At 39.2% G+C, this 20,671-nt stretch overlaps 1 protein-coding gene across 2 annotated transcripts; it reads right to left on the reverse strand.

Moving 5' to 3' along the window:
- Nucleotides 1-54: 54 nt before the first annotated feature.
- On the reverse strand, nt 55-18,732 carry meis2b (Meis homeobox 2b). 2 transcript variants are annotated; one of them, XM_079583973.1, is made up of 14 exons: nt 18,545-18,732; nt 16,603-17,160; nt 16,238-16,467; nt 15,718-15,859; nt 15,509-15,559; nt 15,004-15,054; nt 14,769-14,915; nt 13,077-13,191; nt 7,257-7,396; nt 5,308-5,384; nt 3,581-3,639; nt 3,398-3,487; nt 3,193-3,280; nt 55-1,263 (listed from the first exon to the last, which is right to left on the reverse strand). In XM_079583973.1, the coding sequence occupies exons 2-13, from the start codon at nt 16,618-16,620 to the stop codon at nt 3,222-3,224; spliced, it is 1,179 nt and encodes a 392-aa protein (XP_079440099.1). In that variant the 5' UTR covers nt 16,621-17,160; nt 18,545-18,732; the 3' UTR covers nt 55-1,263; nt 3,193-3,221. The 2 variants fall into 2 exon arrangements, with proteins under 2 accessions (XP_079440099.1, XP_079440098.1); XM_079583972.1 differs by lacking the exon at nt 18,545-18,732 and having other exon boundaries at nt 16,603-17,233.
- Between the last annotated feature and the right edge of the window lie 1,939 nt (nt 18,733-20,671).

Below are 20,671 nucleotides of genomic sequence, written 5' to 3' on the forward strand. Positions count from 1 at the left end.
CCCCCCCCCCCCCCCCCACACACACACACCTTTTAATGATAACTTAAATGCATTGCAGCACAATTGCATTTTATTTAAAAAATAAAATAAAATAAACATATTTCTAGGTAGGCCTATTTATAGCCTAAATTAATTTTAACTGCAAGTCGCATCAATATCGATTCAAAGCATGAAATAACACGACAACATTCAAAGCAAGAGATTTAGGTAACATTTTGAAAATGAAGCATTTATTACAAGAATTCGACTTTTGACTGTGTAGAAATACTGTACTGCTTTAAAAGACTCCTAAAAGGAAAACAAACAAAAATGGACAGAGCGAGAGGATCGATCAAACTTAGCAGTACATCAACAAACATATAATCAACTTTTTCCATAGAGAAAAGCAAGAGCGAGAACGGACCCAAAATGTACAACAATGTCCCATGTCCAATTTTAAAGGATCTCGACTGAATGCCTATTTCACATTGATGTGTTTTACAAATAACATTTACATAATTATGTACAATGGAACATCTCTAGTGGTTTAAAAACTCCTCCAGGCATACTTAGCCTTACCAGAGCACCGTTGCTCACCAATTCAACAAATAAACGCACAACTCATTTCCTCAGTGATGCTTTCCAAAACACTTCATGTGGGGAAGACTTTGTGGTTTCAGATACTGGAATTTGTGTCAGATGTGTGATCCCTTCGAGTGGTTTCATTTCCCTCAAACTTTGAGGAAGCAAAGGTCTAAATCTATAGTCAATGACACAAACCCAAACATTGAACATTTCCCAAAAGAATAAAACAAACAAACAAAAACTCATCATACACTCACATTTCAGTTCTTGAGGGCTTTTAGCATCTTTTACTATATTCCACATTTAATATGAACGTGTGCACTTGTGCGTGAGGAGGTATGGTATATTCGCGTCTGGGGCGGCCACTCTACGGTTGAGCAAAAGTGCACAAAATGGTGTGGTCCCCGTGCTTCTTGACGGTATAACAAGAATAAATAAATAATTTAAAAAGAAAAGATCTCCCAATTGTCTTTTCAGAAGTCTCTCTTTTGGCACAAATGCTTCAAGTCTGTTTTTGTTAAGGTGGTGCTCCTTTGGAAGGTCCTTTGGCTGGAGATCTGATGGCCAGATGATGAGGGAGGTCTGTGGGAGAGTTGGGAGGTTCTCGTGAAAAGAGGATCATGGGAGGACGAATGTGATGACGTGACTCCTCATGCCTCTGGCCAGCACTGGGACTATTCCTGAGGCCACCATCAAAACCTAGAACATAGAGGGGGAAAAACAATATTGAAAGATTTATTCACCCACATCCACACTGTAAAACAAAAAAATGCATTGCAGAAATATTATGGGCACATGTTGATTACCAGAAAAAAATATTTAGTCTAAAAAATAAACAAAATCTGGATCTCATCGAGGCATTTATAACAGAAGTGAAAGCATCAACTTTAAAATGCGTTTTCATTATATGATTCAGTAGCCACAAAATGTAAACAATATGCAAATTAACATGAATTTACTGTGACAAAAGTAAGTAAAGCTATATCCAATTTTACAACGCAACGTCTAAATCCCCAAAATGACCATGAAAATGACTCACTGTAAATTATTTCACCCTAATTCAACTTAAAAACAAACATAATCGAATTGGCTGCATTCATTTCAACCCATTAAAACAATAACGTATAACGTTTAATTAGTTAACTACTTTAGTTAACATGAAATAAGAATACTATATATTTTACTAATCTTAGTTAAAGTTATTTTTTATTTTAATTATTAAAATCAAATGTTGTATTTTTTAATGTTGTATTAGTTAATGAGTGAACTAACATGAACAAACAATGAACAAATTCACTGTAAAAAAATATGATCAATAAGTTATCACAACACATGTTTTTGCGTGGCTTTAACTCATCAAAATAAGTTAAGCAATTTTCAACTTGTTTTTATGTCATACAAGATTCAACTCATTTTTAAGTCAGTTTAATGTCATTTAAGTTGAATTTACTTAAACATCCAAGTTGATTGTACTTAAAAATAGTTTATGGATTTTTTATTAACTAACATTAATAATTACTGTAACAATTAGTATTTTTCAATACAATACTAATGTTAGCAAATGAGAACATCGCAAAGTGTTACCAACTCATTTTTTGAAATCTTGCCTAGTTAAATCAACTTAAAAAATGAAATTGAAATTGGTTAAATTACTTTGATGATTTAAAGTAATGGAAAAACTTATGTTGCTATGACTCATTGATCATATACTTTTTTACAGTGTATTTAATCAGATTTACACCTCAAATAATACACACGTTATAACAGAACAAATTAATATAAGTGTTTTTATAAAATAAAAATCTGTAAAAAAAAACGTAAGAAATCGAAATATTTTTTTTGTCGTAATTAACATTACTCCACAAATGCTCTCATTTAAGCGTAACCTGCACCCAACTCTGAATATTCTTTTAAATAAACATACACCTGCCTCTAAGATCATAAACGTGTCTCTATCCCCTTTATGCAGGAAAACAGATCTTCATAATGATCCCAACGATCTGCCAGCATATGGTGTTTAACCAGAGCGAATTAAGGACGGGGAAACATTCCTCTAAATGACGCAATTACAGTAACGACTCGATGATAATTCAATCAAAAAAAGGTAGGATTAAATAGTCTGGAAATTATTTAGTCGGCGTGTCTCTGGCTCCTGCGAGCCGGAGCTCGTGATATCTCTATGTGTCTGTGGCTTCGGTGGGGGGTGTTAACCTCCGCTCGCCTCCCCTCTCCTCTCCCTTCATTAGCGGAGGATGAGGTTGTTATTTGAGAGGAAAGGGCTGTGTTGGCACGATTGGAGAACTGGATGCGGTGCCTATTTACATATAAAGAGCTCTATTAATCAAGGTAAGTGTCATTATGGAGGGGCTCATTGGGCAGCACAGTGTGGGTATTAAATAAAATTCTCCATGCCAGGCCGCCCGCGGCGAGCGATACGTCTTGATTTGTGGACTGTCAGAGACAGGCAGCGAAGATGGAGCCGGGGAAGGAAGGTGCGCGGGTGCGTGCGCGCGAGGGGGGGGGGACGTCGTCGTCGTTGGAGAGAGAATTGCCACCATAATCAGATTTCGCACGCCGAGTGAAAGGAGAAAGAGAGGGGATGTTCTAAGTACCAAAGCGTTTCCTTACGTTTATGATTTGGGAAGCAGGGGAGGCGTTTACATGTAGTGCCACTGTCCATCCATACCCATGTTCATACCCATACCTCCCATGGGACCTGTGAGACGGAGAAACAAAATTAAGAAAACAATAAAGACATGCAAATGTGCAGGATGATTTTTTATAACAGCACTAAACGTGAGTTATGCACAATTATTATCAAAGCGCTTCTTACCGCCAGGCCGAAGACCCATGTGTTGTTGGCCGTCTAGCACAAATCCACCCATTGGCTGACCATCGGGGCTGTAAGCGGATCCTTGACTTACTAAACACACAAAGACACAGTATACATGTGATGTATGCACACACTGCTTATATGGTGATAGTAAAGATTGTAGAAAATAAAGCTGCACTTTACCTGCTCTGTTAGACTGATCAATCATGGGCTGCACGATTCTTCTTCGAGCATTGATAAACCTGTCAAAGAGAAGACATTTACTAAATCTATTTATATTACTGACCGCACACAGTATATTTTACTCTTATTTAAACACTCAAGACTTTTACTACTGTGAGCTCTTTGCTATGATTTACTGCAAAATATTCCTTAATGCAGTGCGATTTCTCCTGGGCCTATGGGTTAATGGACCTGTCAGGAGTCCACAAAAAAAAAAAAAAAGCTAATGCACTGTTTAAGCGCCAGACCAAAGAAATTCTCTAATTTATAATGTAAACAAGCTGGGGTTTTCTTAATAAAGAGATTTTAACACCTTTTACAAATTACGTTTTGAGAAACATTCCGTTTAATGGGGAATTTTATAGTTGAGGACAATAAAAACAAATAGATTTATTTGATTTGCGGTCTGTTTTTCCTTTCCTCAGCACTCTAAAGTTAATCTCTGTTTTTAAGACTTGCTTTAATTGCGCTTCTTGCTGCAATATATTAGTGAATCAAGTAAAGGGGTCATTGCTCAATAAATATTCAATTGATATAGCATTGGCCTGGCAGCCTGAGGGTATGATTAGCCTAACTGCTTTTCAGACACTAATATGCTTCAGCAGCCCGTAACAGAGAGGTAGGAAATAACCCTGACATGCAATGGGGGAAGGAATTACTCATAGACAATGAGTCTTAGCCAAATGTTTGTGAACACCTTATTTGGTCGTGGTAAACACATGTTAGTGTAAGGTAATCTTAAATGTCCATTTTCTATATATATAAAAAGAAATGATAATACTTAATATTCATCAAATTTTTATTATACAAAAACTTGTCTGCTTTATGACTATTAATAAAAAAATTGCTTTTGTTGACATTTTATTAAAGTAAATATTAAAAATGTAGTATTATAATAATAAATATTGTTATCATGGAAGAGGAAAAGTCTAAATTTAAAACTTTATAAAAAAATAATAATAAATAAATAAATATATATATATATATATATATATATTAAAATCTCATGGAAAAGAAAACAAATCTAAAATTAAAACTTAATTTTTTAAATAAAGTAAAAAATATTAAACTTTACTCCTTAAGAATAGTGCTGATTGAAGTAGTGTATACTATCCAAAATAAAAATTGTATTATGAAAGCATATGTGGTAAATTAAAATAAATTAATTGAAGTATCAAAGTTATACAGTTATAAAAACATAGACTAAAAATCAAATATGTAATGAAAAAATCTTAGCTTAAAACTTAATAAAAAAAAAAAAAATTGTGTATATTGTTAATCTATCATTACATACTAATATCATACATACACTTCATTTTCACATTCTAAAACTGAGAATGAGTATCACATTTGTGTAATCCAATAGCATCTATTATAAGCAAGAAGGATCCTGAAAAAATAAAAAAAACATTCAGGGGAACTCTGGTGACCGAACAGCATTCCGGAATTCTAACATAACATTTGACAACTTTTCTAAAAGCCCCTCGGAGACCTTGGCAAACCCCATCATCGCTCCTATTCTTACTTTTAATTGTCTCATAGGGTCTTTGAACACCGTCTAATAATAGTGTGAGAAATCAGGATCACCGGACTTGAAATGGAAATGTTACAGAGATCCCCAACCCTGACTTCTAAGTGCTGAGAGGTCAATCTGGCAAGTCAAAAGTCAAAGGTCAAAGGTTACTCACCAGTTATTCACTTGTAAGATGGTGAGGCCTGTGTCCTGTGCTAGCTGCTTCTTCTGCTCTTCAGATGGGTAGGGGTGCTGCAAGACAAAAACAACAAGACAAATTAGATTAATGTGTAAGAAACCTCTGCAGTTAATAACATTGCTGTCCGATGATCCATAAAGCAATAATGAATGGAACAAGTAAATGTCTTCATTTTTTAGAGTTGTGTATTTCTCCTTGCAGTCTCCATTAATAAAGCAAATCAAAATGACCTTACTTTTTCTTAAAAACCAATCTGTTTAAATGACTAATGACTTCAAGCACCAAATGTGAGACTCCGGGCAAAAACGTGGATCCCATATGACTCTTTCAGGAAATTACATCATTATGTATGATAGACTTCCCATATGCAGCCCTGAGTTGGAGAATTTCCCTGCGTCTTATTGACTGAGCGCTCGTGGTTTTGTTTGACATTATTTGACATTACTTGACAAATGATCGAGTGGGTGTGAAAGAGAGACAATGGAGAGTTTTGTTTAGGGTTGAATAGGGCTTGGCCCTTGGTGGCCCCGCGGTGGCCCCTGGCCCCTGATCTTCTTGCTCTCGCTGTGAGTGCAGAGGGAGGGCAGCAGATGGCAGGCAGGGGTGAATGTATAGACAGTCCTGGGTCGTGGGTGTGCACCAATTTTGGCACTGTCATGGCCTCACCTCCCGTGGTCACCGGTGAGGGATGAGTCCTGTTCCATGTCTCGCTCTCTCTCTCTCTCTCACACACTGACGGAGATTTCCCTGCTCACCTCCTGGCTTGCTAGCTGTCATTGTGGTGATGAATGACTGTAAGCCCTGCCCCCTTTCTACACAAGCCAGTGACGGCCGAATGCAAGCTGGGCTCTGGGATCCATCTTTAAACTCTTATCAAAAAGCTCTCGGCAGGTTGCGCAGTGATTGTTCGTTAAAGTTCAGAGAGGAACCTACTTGTTCAAATAACGAAGCTAGGCGACAAGCTCGCTTTCAAAGAATTGCTCATATTTGCATGAATTGCACTTATGTCTACTAAGAAGCCCTCTCCTCGTCCCCATTTGCATGCCAAAGGAGATCTCTCTATCTCGTTCCAGTGAAACTAACAGTTATAACTGTAATGTTCCACTGAATCTTAATGTTCCACCTTTCTTTAAGATTGTCAGCACAGGGGGTCTTTATCGTGGACCTCTGAATAGGTCACAAAAGATGGAGGCTTAGACCATATGTAAGAGCCCCCCCCACCTCAAACGCCGCACACTGGCTCAAAGTAGAACCCGACAAAACGTAATCCAGCAGCTTTCATTCAGCCCCGACCCCAAATGAATGCATGATCGCCTGGGTGTTGCAATGGAGGCCATTCAGAGGCCAAAGTCCCCTCTAACACTTTTTTTTTTTGTCAGAGGACACATCCTGCAATGGGAAACACTTTTGCTTCACAAATTGCTCTGAAAAGGAGCTGGGAACAGAGAGAGGATAATTCAATTAGGCTCTCCTTTTTATCTCTAAACTCTAAAGGTGGGTAAAAGGGAAAGGATTACTATGTGTACGAGACCTGTGTAGCTCTTAGAAAGTGCAGGAATTCTGAAAGAGAATGGAAAACAGGAAGACGCAGGAGAATTGTGGGAATTTAAGGAGGTGGACCGGTGAAAATGTGCAGTGATTCAAGAGGGTTAAGAATGCCACAAATCAGCCCTAAACCAGCAAGTTTTGCTGGAACGTCCTCACCCCGAGGCGAATACGACCCTCGGTTTTGACAAGCAAAATGGATGGGAGGGCCGAGAGAGACAGATAATAACACACCCTGCTAGTTTTAATGCAGTTTGGATGCAGGCCGCTGAGCTGAGAACAGTGGGATTAAACTGATTCGCCAAGAAACACGTCAAACAACCTGGCCCATTTTTACGCAGACTTCCGATTTCCGACAAGGAGATCTGAGCGAGTGTTACCGTAAGATGCTGGAAGAGCCACGCCCGCATGATGTTGGTCGCCACTTTAGGAAAGATCCCTCTCTTCTTCTGCCGTTTCTTGTCCTGATCGTCCTCGTCCCCAGTTCCCGGAGATGCCAAGCTGTTATCCAAGCCATCTCCTGATAAACAACAGCGTGAAAGCAGGGCGAGAGAGAAAAAGCAAAAGAAGAAAGTCATTTTAATGAGATAAAACATCACCTTCGGTTGTTTATTCAGACCGATCACCAGTGCCACTCACAAACGCGATGTGAAAGAGTCACGCAGGGGGGCTTGTTTTGATTAGCAACAGTAACACAAGGACCGCGGCGAGCAGAAGTATCCATGCAGTGAGAGGGAACGCTAATCAACAGAGCGAGATTTCTCCCGCTCCCTCTCGCTGTCTCAATGTCAGGGATCTCGAGGAAAGCTCTGCACCAACCCCAGTGCTATTAATTCAATGTGAGTTCTGTCTTTGACAAGGGGTAATGAATGTCCAGGCTCCATGCTTGAATGGGGAATGGAGACTTGGCACTGCAAAGAGAATATCTGATCTGCATTAGCACTCAAAATATAAGTCGAAAAACTCGGGGAAAAACATAAATAAAGCAACGCCTGTTAGTGGATGTTGAAAAAACTGTATTCGACTTCAGAATTTATGTTGGTAATTGGTTTACTTTGCAGGGAAAGTACATACGATGCTAAACCGCTAATTTACAGTTTGCAGTAGCCACATTGCAAGATGTGACTAAGTTTAGTTAAGTGGCCACGTACACACACTTCAGCTATTGTAGTTTTTTTACTTAAGTTCATGCATTCTCTGGGAATTGAACCTTTGACCAGCGTTCTTAGCACCTTGAACTCCATTTCTATGAATGTGTGTGCATAGGGATGAAAATTATCCCGCTTGTTATATGGAGTAAATAATTAGACACAAAATATGGTCTTGAGTTGAAATATTTTATTAGGTCTTTAAACGCAAAGCTTCCGTGGAGAAAGTAGTTGCTAGCAAACTGCAAGTTCAAACTAGACGGACATTTAAGGCATACGGTACAGTCATACCACTCATTACATCCCATTTCGCCACATAAATAATTATGGGGATAAGAGTTATTGATTTGACATGAAACTGTTTTAAAATCGAACCTGTTTGTATCTTATAATCCATTACAGTGTACAGAACAATCATCGCAAAATGGTAGCAGCTGCGTTTGTATGAAACAAGACAGCAAGTCTGAGATGACATAATTAAATAATTGTACACAAAATATACAATTATTTGAGTTTTAAGATTTTATTAGCTCACCAAACGCAAAACTTCCACGAAGAAAAAACGTTCCTAGCAATCATATAGCGCTGACTTCGGTTACCCGGATGAGCCTGTGTTATCAGTTTTTACCGGTTGTTATCAGGGAATATCATACCGCTGGATGGACCAATCAAAATCCACAGAGCCGTGTAATATATATATATGCACGTATTCACAACTAATAGTAAATATTAAACATTTAATTGCATAAATAATGTTTCATTAATTAAATTTTGTATATAAAATACCTCACATATTCACTCTTGCAAAATGTTTCAGAACAAAGAAAGAGCTTTTGAAAACTGGCTATATGGCAAATCAAAGAGAATTATGTGCTGAAATGAGAACTCAACTACATAACTATTGAGATGGCTGCTATTTTTTATTTGTTTTACATTACGTCAAATGAGAGAAGTTGGAACATTCATAAAAAATTCTAGTTTCCAAATTGTAATTGAGAGTTTGTACAGTTTACAGTAATACAGTTCGATGATATGCTTTTTTTTTACCAGTCGGAAGCTGGTGATCACAGTAATTCTTATCCCAGAATGACATGAATGAGGCATATATTGTAAGCTCAATTGATGCTCAAGAAAACAATGCTTTTTGAACTGTGAGCTCTCTGATAACATCAAGCTTGCTTTCATTCCATTACCATCCAATCTAGTTTAAGATCAGAGCCAGGCAGGAGGCCGCTTTTAAACTAAGGTTTCCGTCTTGTCCTCCTCCCCACCCTCCTTTCTCTCTTTCTTTCCATCCCTCTTTCCCTCTTCCATTAACTGTGCATCAGGCAAGATGATTTACTTTTAACAGTCATGCTTATTTTTCTTGCCCTGAGGGTAGAGATGCCTTGAAAGCCTGCCCGGAGGGTGTGTGAATAATGTATCTGAGGGACTCCTCCCCGGAGGCGGGACAGGAACCCTACTTTTCTTAAGATTGGCCCTGCTGTGTCTCCTTGTTTTTGGGGATGCATCAATCAAAGGCGACTGTATGCGCCATATTCATGCATTAATATTTCAGATAATGAATAATGACATTTGAATATAAGAAGGGGGGTGGTGGATGGACTTCAGGCTGACTGATGCTGTAATCAAAATTCAAGTCAAGGGCAGGGCAGTGGTCTCAGTGTCTGTCTACACAACACAGACTGCTGTTCCTTCTCATTATGCTTTCAGGAGTTTGCATGTTGACCACAGTCTTAACCGGCACAGAGAGTTAGGGGTTTCAAAGTGAATATGAAGAAAAACTATTAGAAAGTACAGTAATATGTTCTTATAGGGTATGAAAGAAAAGAAAAAGGGAGAAAAGAGGGGAAAAATAGAAAAGAAAACATGAGGGTGTGTGTGTGTGTGTGTGTCTGTGTGTGTGTGTCTGTGTGTGTGTGTGTGTGTGTGTGTGTGTGTGTGTGTGTGTGTGTGTCCATGAAATCCAAATATCAAAAAGGTTATATAAAAGTTATATTTTATATTTGGGAAAAAAATTAAAGGGAAGAAAAACTTTTGTTAGATGCGATTAATCGAAATTAATCATTTTTACAGCACTAAAAAATAGGTGAGATTTATTCATGTTTATGAAAATCATATGAAAAAGGTGCTACAAAAAAACTGATAATGAATTAAAAAAGTAACTTATTCTGAAAGTATCAAAAAACAGATGACCTTAAGGAAGAAAAAGGCTAAAAGTAAAAACATAAATACGATAAAAAAATAAATACTGAAAAAGTGACATTTTCAGTGTTATAAAACACAGGTGTTCAGGTGTTAGAAAGATTGAAAAGAAGAAAAAAGAAAAAAGAAAAGAAAGAAAAAGAAAAGTAACATATTCTGAAAGTATAAAAAGTATATTTTAGGGAATAAAATAGGATAAGATATAAAGAAAAGAAAAGAAAAGAAAAGAAAAGAGGAAACCGATAGATAAAGAGAGCTGGGTGAGATCCTTACATCTAAGGAAGCCTCAAACACTCTCTTCCCCCCCTTCTCCTCGAGCCTCTCTCCTCCTGTTCCAGAAAACGAAGGCCGGAGGGCTGATCCAACCCGACGCTAATCGCTTCTGACTGTTCCCTGGCAACTTGGCCCATGCAGCCTGTGCGACTGCACTCTCTTTAAAGGCTGCAGCTCCCTGAGCCCTACCTCACTCCCCGGCCCCGGAGTCTGCACGCGCAGCGCAGAGGGGGGCCAGAGCAGCCTGGAGGAAGGCTGGAGTAAGCCCTCGGGCTGTTTAGAGAAAAACAGCACCCTAAGACATGGAGAAGAGGATTCTAGCTTCAATCTACAGCCTTCCCCCCCACTTTCACTTGTACATATAAAGCAAAACTTCTGAAGATACAGGATGATGAGCATATGCATATAAAACACGTCAAGTCTAAGTATAATTTTTTAACCGGTTTGCCCACATCCTTCAAGCCGACCCTCACGGCGGCCGTGTCACATCACGGTACCTTCATCGTCCGAGAGATGACAAGGTCCAAAAGCTAAAAACGCTCTGCGTTGTTCTGATGCTGATAATTAGATGAACTGGAGATAGATGAATGTCCCGAAGACAAAGGGTGCCCGGCGCAAACTAGCCGGGTCTGATGACTGCCACCCCGCACGCATCACAGAATAAATCCAGTTTGCTTGCTTAATGAGCTCGCCATGACCTCAATCTATCACGAACTATACTTCTCCGAAGGGGCCATAATTCTGACTACTGGACGCAACAGACTGGATAATTACTGGACGGACGCAGATGATTTTGTTCTCGCTAATCGTTTCGCTTAAAGCATATTGATTAGATGCTCTTATCCTCTTGTCCCCTGTGGCCATGATATGATCTGGAGGAACATGGGATTGGACCACGGTTGGGTGGTATTGACAACTACAAAAACGCGAAAGGCATCGGCTCTTGACACTTGTTGTTGGTCCACTACACTTCATGCTGGGATTTCACCTCCATTGAGGGTTCAGATATAGATGTAAACATCCTGTCTCAGCCTGTGTCTTTCAGCGGCCTTAGAGGTAACAACTGGCCTGGAATGTCCTGCAGCTTCCCTTTGTTCCCTTTCGGCCTTTGTGATGGACATTCCTAGGCTCTGCATTCCCACCAACAAGGCACATGTTTAGGATAGATGTGGAAAACCCCCTCACTACCATCCCGAACTCACTGAGGTGAGCCAGCGGTTCTTAAAAACCACTCGGACTGTGGACCGAGGAGCACTTCTTCGGAGGTTCCCTTACTTGAAGGTTCCCTAACAGGAGCAACTTCTACTGATGTGCAACAAACAAAGGGAACCCCCTACAAGAGACAGGTGCTTTGAAGAGGCCCAGTAATCCTTTGGACTGGAGTTGGGTGACTGACGTAAGACCCCCCATTCACTTGTAATGGAAAAAGGTGTTTGCTTTACCGATCTCTTGAATGATAAAGGGAGGAACACTGATCCAAAGTGGCTCCTGGAGGAGCAGCAGGTAGATGTCCCTGATTCTAACCCAACCTCAGCCTCTGATCACCCCAGATATCACCCCTCCATTGTGACTAGTATTTGAAGTGCTCTGTCCTTCAGGCCGGCAGGGGTCATTCCTCTTCCCCTTCTTCAATGCATGCTCTTTGGGGTCAAAAGGCCGTGGGTCTTGATGTCCCCCCACTGTTGTTTAAAAAAAAAGCCCTGTGTGGGGAAAAATGCCACCACCCAATGCTTTTCTCTCTTTTATACAGAGTTGCACTGCAGAAAGGCTACTGCTATGCCAAACATTTTACATTTTTAGAGCTTTTATATTGTCACACTAAGGCTGAATTGTCAGAGAAGTCCAATCTGGCTACTGGCTTTTGATTCTGGTTTCTCTTGTCTTGTATTACATCCTGCTATTGTTCTGCATAATGGTCAGGCTATTGATGTCTGATGGTTAAAAGGAGGTGAGGAACCCTGAAGGCTATTTTCACTGGAGCAATTACACACAACAAATAAATAAAATAAAATAAAGTAAGGGACTATAAATATGAAGTGGCAGATCACAATATAAATGAAGAAAAAAAGAGTGACATGCAAATGGAAGATCTGGTAAATTAAATTAGACCCTTAACCTTTCAAGAACATTAAGCACCTACTGTGTCCACAGTTAAATCGTAAAAGCAGCTCAGTGAACCATCGCAATGATGACACGAACAATGACACATGGCTTTGATTAGTAAATGCCGTTTACAGCCACGCGCATTAACAAATTATGAATTTCAATTCCACAAAGTACCATATATGTTGTAATCAAAGTACAATATACACTGGGAAAAAAGTGGTAACCTATCTAAAAGAGCTATTTCAACCCATTAAAATTTAGTTTTGTTGGTATAAATGATGGTGATTCAGCAATGTTTAATACTATTTTTTGACTGTTAGATGCACTTTTAGGTGACATTTTTTCAGTGTATGATGAAAAATCCAACCTCAGTGAAAATACTACTCGAAGCTTGGAATATGAATTAAGACGAGTCTTTTCAACAAAGCACATTATGACGTAATAGTGAAAACTGACAGGTTTTCCTACCTAGTTCACTGCTGTTGTCTCCGCTCTGAGAGGCATGTCCCCCGCTGGAGGGTCCTGGGGTGCCGACTGAGGGAGTAGAGTGAGCGTCGTCCATGTCTCTCCAGGACGCTGGATTCTGAGGTTCAGGAACATCCAGAGATCGAAGGGTGAAAAAAGAAGGCCACATTACTAACACTAGCAACATACATGTTATTTTTAAAACAGCAATTTTATCAGCGCCTAGTTACCATGTCTGCGCTGAAAAGTTCTGCGCCTAAAACGCACGTTTCAAACAAACACAAATACAAGTCCTATGGAGCTACGAATGGAGTAACTGTTTCTCCTGATGTCTGCCTGTAAATGCTCACAAGAAAACCAACGGCGTCCCCTTTTTATCCAAAACAGGGTATAAAGCACTTATACGGGCTCAACATGAAGGCAAACAGCAGCCGTTCCTCTTCAGGCCCTTAGCGTCAGCTGTTTGCCTGATGGTGATCAGCTAAAGAGCTCTAAGAAAAGGCCAGAATAAGCTCCTACAACAATAAAGCTGTGTGAATAAGACCCTTCACTGTTTTCTCATTAGGACGTATACAAAAGCAGTCTGTGGGTTTGTGTGTTCATGTGTGTGTATGCCGTTAATAACGTTTCAGAAGGCCACTGTCTCCTTCCATCACGTAATTCAAATCGTTTTGTGTCACGCTGCACACTTGTAAATCGATAAGACATTACAGGAGCATCAATAAAAGATTACAGTTATCGTCAAGCGTGCAAAGGTACATATTCGTCAAATGAATTTCAGCTGACCAAGTGAAGGTATGACGGTTAGACCTCACCATCCACGGATCTATTTACAGGAATCGTGTGGATGGGAAAAGTCATCGACCATTTTACACGATGGAAAAAAGAATCATTTAATAAAAAACAAAACTATAACAGGCTTTTAACGTAGTGTTTTTCTCTGTGCGTTCAATGTGACTATAACCTCTCCTTCCCATTTTGACACGGAACAGAGCTAAGCAGAATGTAGAGTCCCGTTCTTCTTAATTCTGTGGTTTTGTTCCTGTGACAGGGGGTGGTGCGTTGATAATAGGAAGCACAACTGTAAAGAACACACTGTTGGTCGCTGAGTGAAAAAAGACTCCCCTCCTGCTTGACAATAACAATCCAATCAGTTCAAAGACAATGGCGCATTCACGTGCAAATGTAACGTTGATCATTAGGGCTAACGGAGGGGTGGACAGTGGGGGGAAAACCCTGACCCTCAACAACACCTGCACCCAACATGACGGGCTTCATCAACATGATCTTCATCATCATCCTCATACCTTTTCGAAAATAAGATATATCCTGGGGCAATGTCTTAATGATTCATATTAGAGCAAAGAGAAATGGATTTAGATAATGTTGTTTAAATAAATTAGCATATAAGTAATTACCTCTCTTACTCTCGCTGTGTTTATGACTAAAATGCATTGTGGAGATGAATAAAGGAGGAAGAAAAAAATATATGGGAAATGCATGAGGCACTACAATTTTTTTTTTCTGGTTTAAAAAAAATCTGAATTTTAACTCTCTTCAACAGTTTACACCATACACAATAAATGGCACTTTCTTTCCTTTGAAACCTAATAGCCTGTACTGTAAACATACAAACAGCTCTGCTATCTAATTGCTCTGTTTTATGATGTCATAGAAAGCCAATTAAAAACTCACGTGATCTGCGAGATTCGTTGAGGATCCTGAGAGGTCGTCAAAGTCGGACTTGCACCCATCCCGTTCATCAATTACCAGGTCAATGGGCATTTTGCCCTTCAAACAGCTAATATACCGATGGCAAAAGTTGTCGCAAAGCTCGTGTACCTGATGAAAAAAAAAGTATTAAATTTGTTTATCACTAGAACAATATTATAATATTTTTTAATTTATAATAAAAAAATAATTAACATACCTTTTCGAGTTCTAAAAGATGGAATCGTAATACTTGTATTGATTGAATCATCTAAGAAAAGAGTAAATTAATGCATTAAATATATAAACCAAAATAACTTTATCATAATAATATAGGCTAATAACAATAATAAACTTATTTGGTTATTCTAATAAAAATAAAAAAAACATTTATAGGCCTATTCTATAAATGTATATTCTAGATTACATTCTATTATATTCTAGTTATTCTAATCGCGCGAGAAATCACACTCACATCAAAAACTTCGCACGTCTGATATAGTGTTGGCTTTGTAATGTTATGACAATAGCAGGAGTGTAAATAGGTTCCTCCAGAGACGATGCTTTGAGGGAGCCCAGGGCAAAGACCCCCACGCCCTCTGATAACACGCGGCCTCATAAATCACTAAAGCTCCCTTTCTTTCCCTCAAAGAATCCTCGCATTTAACGCTCTGAAGCGAATATACCTGAAACAAAAGCTGTGCGAAACGACATCTTACACTTACCAAATTGTCCAGCTCTGGATTAGAAGAAAATAACGGCTTCTCTGCCCGAATCTGTATACAAAAATGTCACAAGTTTGTTAGAACTACAATATATATCAAATAAAAAAAAGCAAATGATTTCCAATTTCCCCCAAAAATTCATTTATTTAGAATTACTGAGATCGTTAAGTCCTTATAAAAAGAGGTGTATTTTTCAATCTAAAAGTTACCTGTTTGGCAAACACAGCGATGTCCTCGTTAAATGAATCGGACGAGCACACATCTCCTCCAGCGACCCCGGGCTCTCTCGGTGTGCATGTGGCCAGCTCGCACTTCTCAAACACCAGCGCCAGCAGCGGGAATAACGGGTGCCTTCAAGATTCAATAAACATTTACATGTTTAGATCAAAACACTATATCAATAACTGAGCAATCGTGATGATGACAGTAACGGCTTTGGAGTTTTTACTTGCATTGCTTTGACGGCCACATAGTGACACTCAGTAGCTATAAGTCCGATTCTAGCGTTCTATAATTTGTAGGCTATAATGAAAAACAAATAGACTTATTTTAAAGTTTAATTATGCAGCACACTATTCGAACATGTCGATGTACAGACATTATTATCGTAGGCTATGCGCAAAGTAATTTACTGACTGAAATAAATGTCACTGTCAAACGCAGGTAGGCAATAGCTTAAAAAAATGTGTTAACTAGATATGCCATGCAAGAAATTATATAATAAAGTACCCATAAATTTGGTCCTTGTCTCTTTTAAGTGCGTCGTTGACAGCCGAGCCCATGCTGCTGGGCATGATGCTGTGCGGTGCGTGGGCCCCGTAGTGTTGGTTGGCATGTGGCGGTGGCCCGTGACTCAAATGGTGAACCTGCGGCAGGGGCCGAGGCGCGTGCGGGTCCCCGTACATCGACGTCGGAACCCCAACTCCATCCATGCCGCCATAGTGGGCAAGGTCTTCGTACTGCATCAGATAGAAACCGAATCATAGGCAACTCAAATAACAAATGTGTTTACCTCATATTGATGCAAATATTAAAAGCAAACTTTACGACTTAGGCTAAGTTGTTTTATGCGGTGGATTTGTAAGAGAACGTACCCGTTGAGCCATCAGCATATGACGCTTCTGTTGATGTTAAGTGCAAATTGTGATCTTATCCAACGAGGAAGCAATTTGAGTGATTTAATTCCTTTTGTGCATCCGGTTTAAGAGGACTGAGCTGTTGGTAATCCGTTGAGATGATAGAGCATGTCCTGTGAAGAGTTTTTGATCGCTCCTTTTTCAGCCGCTTTTGGTGTTTAAGTAATTCGACCGTATTGCTAAATACACTTTGATTAATGCAAACTTAACAAATAAAAAACGACACACTATAGGCTAAAAATATTTGCTTCCACTTCAACCTTCTGACAGTCGAATGCACTTTACCCTTCAAAGACTTCCTGAAGTCAGAAGAATCTTTCCAAATTCTGGGATGTTCGTGTCTGGCATCGCAAACACTGCAAGGACAAACTATCCGGATCTCATGGTCCCTCTTTGCGACCCACGCTTTGCCTCGACTGGGTTTGTGTTAGTGACTGGAGCAGGTTCCTCTTGAAGAGACTGAACCCCTGATGACTGAGCCTGGGAAGCGTGGTGGGTGTTACCAGCTCGACACCTCTACATAAAGCGAGAGAAAGAAGAGCGCAATGACCACGAGTAGCCAGCGAGTGTTCACATTGGATACGCGGGCGGATGACGCACCACCATCCTCTGCGTTTTGTTACTAGGGGTGGAGTGTCTTTATTTTTAAAAGTGCTAAAATCAGATCAGTGCACTGAGTCGCACTGGGAATGGACCTTGTTTCAACAAATTGCTGAGCATCACAGCATTTGAGCCTTCGAAAATGTATTTACCACAGACTATACATTTGGACTGCTTCGTTGTTCAATACGTGTTCGTCATATATGAAGTTATTAGGCTACATTTATATTATAAAGTTACGTTTACGTTTTTTCTTCCTGTCCTTCTGATACAGTAAATAGATCAAGCTGTCCTGTTCTCTAATGGTTGTTATTAAGAACTGTCTGAAGTTATTTTTTTGCGTCCAGTTTATGTTGACGTTGTTTTCATTCGTTTTTATGGTTAATGTATAGAACTAGAAATGTTAAATGTGGAGCTATAAAAACCCGTGCAGTTATCCACCATTCTTTTATTCCAAGCGCTTTTGCGTATAAACGACACTGAGGGAATTCTGCACGACTGTCTCTTTGCAATTCCATCATAATCATATTTAAACATTATAGGGAACGAGATCGGATGGGAAGAAAACACAAACTAATTTTAATGTAGAGAACAATTTAATTTACATTGCAGTCGACCATTTGCATTTGGATTTTTTAATGCTCTTTTTCTAAAACAAAAACAAAAAACAAACAAACAAAAAACAAGTACTTATTTATAGTTTAAAATAAGGCTACTAAGAAAATGACTAAATATTTTTGAAACGATATTTATTTTTATTTCAATTTAAAAAGGCTATATCGAGCAACACAGTGATAACAATAATGTCACTTTTTGCCAAATTCTTAACAGCATTATTTTTCATAATATTTTAGCCAATTTGATTTGTATTTCATTTGTTATTGCTGTTAATTGTTCCTCGTTTTATTCAAGCATTTTAAGAATGAATTCTAGCCTAAAGACATTAATTTCAAATTCTTGTGAAAGCGTTGCTGCGAGGATCTTCAGTGAATTCTATTGAAAATACCGTCAGATTTAGATGCGGCATTTCTACAAACACACGCCGAGAGAAACACAAATTCCCATATGAACTTCTGCAATGCGACTACATTATTTTATGATATTTTAAATTAACGGCATTATGCTAAGCGTCATCTGTAATGTAATTTTAACTGATTTTAATATTGACAAATAACTAGGTTGTACAACTATATTAATAACAATTATTTATTTTAATTATAATATTTAACTTTGAATTATGTTATCTTCACTTCACAAAAATCCTACATTTGGTATGAAATTTTCACTGTTATTAAACTACCTTTAAAAGGTCAATGTTCTTCGCCCGTGTTGATATGATGATAATCCACTCTAATTGCTAAAGTATTGACCTTTGCTTGACCCGTCAGGATGTGTGCCCGAGCCGCACGATGCGTTCCTTCTAGTTCTTCAGATCCAGCGAAAGTCCTGCAAAGCTGCCGCTGAACGGGCTCCAGTTTCACATGTGCTGTGCTTTCCAGCGCAACAATCAATTTCAAAATCATTTTACCTTATATCACCACCTAGTGGTGCATCTGTCTTTGAAACATACCGTGCAAAGACAACAAGAGGAGAACGAGTTCATATTTGAATTCTCTCACCAAAGCCTCATTGTCGATGGAAAACCAAACACAACCAAAAAAGCAATATGCGATGTTGGTGATGCATATCACAAACGCAAATACCCCCAAGTGCCTGATGCATCAAGAACATTTAAAACACGATCATAATATAATAAATAAATAAATATCACTCACATAAAAAGCTAAATAAACATTGCGCGTAGGCTACTTAAAAAGGACTTGACGATTTCCAAATAATTGCAAATATGCACTTAAGTGTTCCAAGGGAAAGGATGAGAGAGAGCATTGCATGATGAGGTCGTTTGTTTACTTTTCAGGAGAGATGGGAAACTTCCTTCCTTTCATCAGTCTGTACACAATCTCGCGCGCCCTTCTTTTGAAAAGCAGCGCGCGTGAATTATTAAAGGCATACATTTGAATTATAAATACGCTAATGATACCGACACGGGCTCAGCGCGCCATGCCCGAGGCTAAATTCTTCCGATGCACATTATTTCTTGGCACTCAGACTTCATTTCCTCTCTCCTTTCTCTTTCACTTCTTCTCCTCCTTTGTATTTTTTTTGCTCCCCGCTTTACAGTATGCATGGAAGATGCTGACTGATTCATGCTGTCATCCAGCCTGCTTTAAAGTGTAATGAGTTACCATAGTCAGAGCCTGTGTGCATCCTCAAAAACCAGGTTGCACAATTCTCCTGCCAAGAACAACAATCCCCCCCCCCCCCCCCCAAAAAAAAGAAGAAAAAAAAGAAAGAAGAAGAAGAAGCACACATGCAACCAAGGCCTGGCAGAGAGTCAGACACCATCCTCTGCTGTCCTGAACATCATTAGCGTTGTCAGGACAGGGTGAAGAGGACGGCCCAAACTCTCTCCCTCCTTTGTGGCTGCTGATAAATATGTACATATTTGATATGTGTATGTATATATGCAGGGCATGCACGCTTCCAAATAGGTATCCGGAAGGGATGACAATGTAGTGACCTGTATCTCACACTCCAGCATACGTGGAAGGAGATTTATTGAGCACTGTCAGTTTTGCAGTGTGTGTGCATCCAGTGTGTCTTCTGAAAGAGAGTACAGGAGCAGCCCTGTACAAACATCGCAATGTGTGGAGTGCTGTGGGAGTACAGCGAGTGCATTCCAGCCCAATGACTTACAGCGCATGTGCTGAAAGCCTGACCTCACCAAAAAGAGATTCTCTCCAACCTCTCATAAAGAAGCCTTATACTCCCTCCAAAAAAAGGGGAAGGGGGAAGGGGAAAAAAGTAATACCTTGATGGTTTTTTTTATCTCGTTCCCTAATGCTTTAATATTTTCTTCACATTTTTCCCCTCCATAAATTTGAACCCCAATTGTTTTCATTATGACTGCAAGTGACCCAGAACAGAAATAATCTTGAAGGAATATGAATTCACCAAGAATGCAGAAGTTTGATGCAGCTCAGGTCACATGCGTGTATAATAAAGCATCCAATGAGAACATCTGTGCACCTAACTAACACCTTTTTACATTCCATCAACATGTTCATTAAAGTTCATCAACACTATGGGGATTGCACCACATAGTTTGACCATCTGCACACTTAGTGTTCATGGTGTTGTGACAATAAAGTGATTTGATTTAATGGTAATTTTTGGATGTTGAAATAGTTTCTTCTATCCCAGCTAAATCGATGGTGAGCCCATGCATAAGTAAATCATGTAGCTTTAGCTCTGAAAAGTCTGTTGTGCTATAATGTGTTGGAGATAACATTATAAGTAGCCTAACATGCATTATGTAATAAGATTACTTTTTTGATGTAATGAGTAAAGTAACGCATTACTTTAT

This window comes from Phoxinus phoxinus, assembly GCF_949152265.1.
Source record: "Phoxinus phoxinus genome assembly, chromosome: 16".
NCBI classification, from domain to species: Eukaryota; Metazoa; Chordata; class Actinopteri; order Cypriniformes; family Leuciscidae; genus Phoxinus; species Phoxinus phoxinus.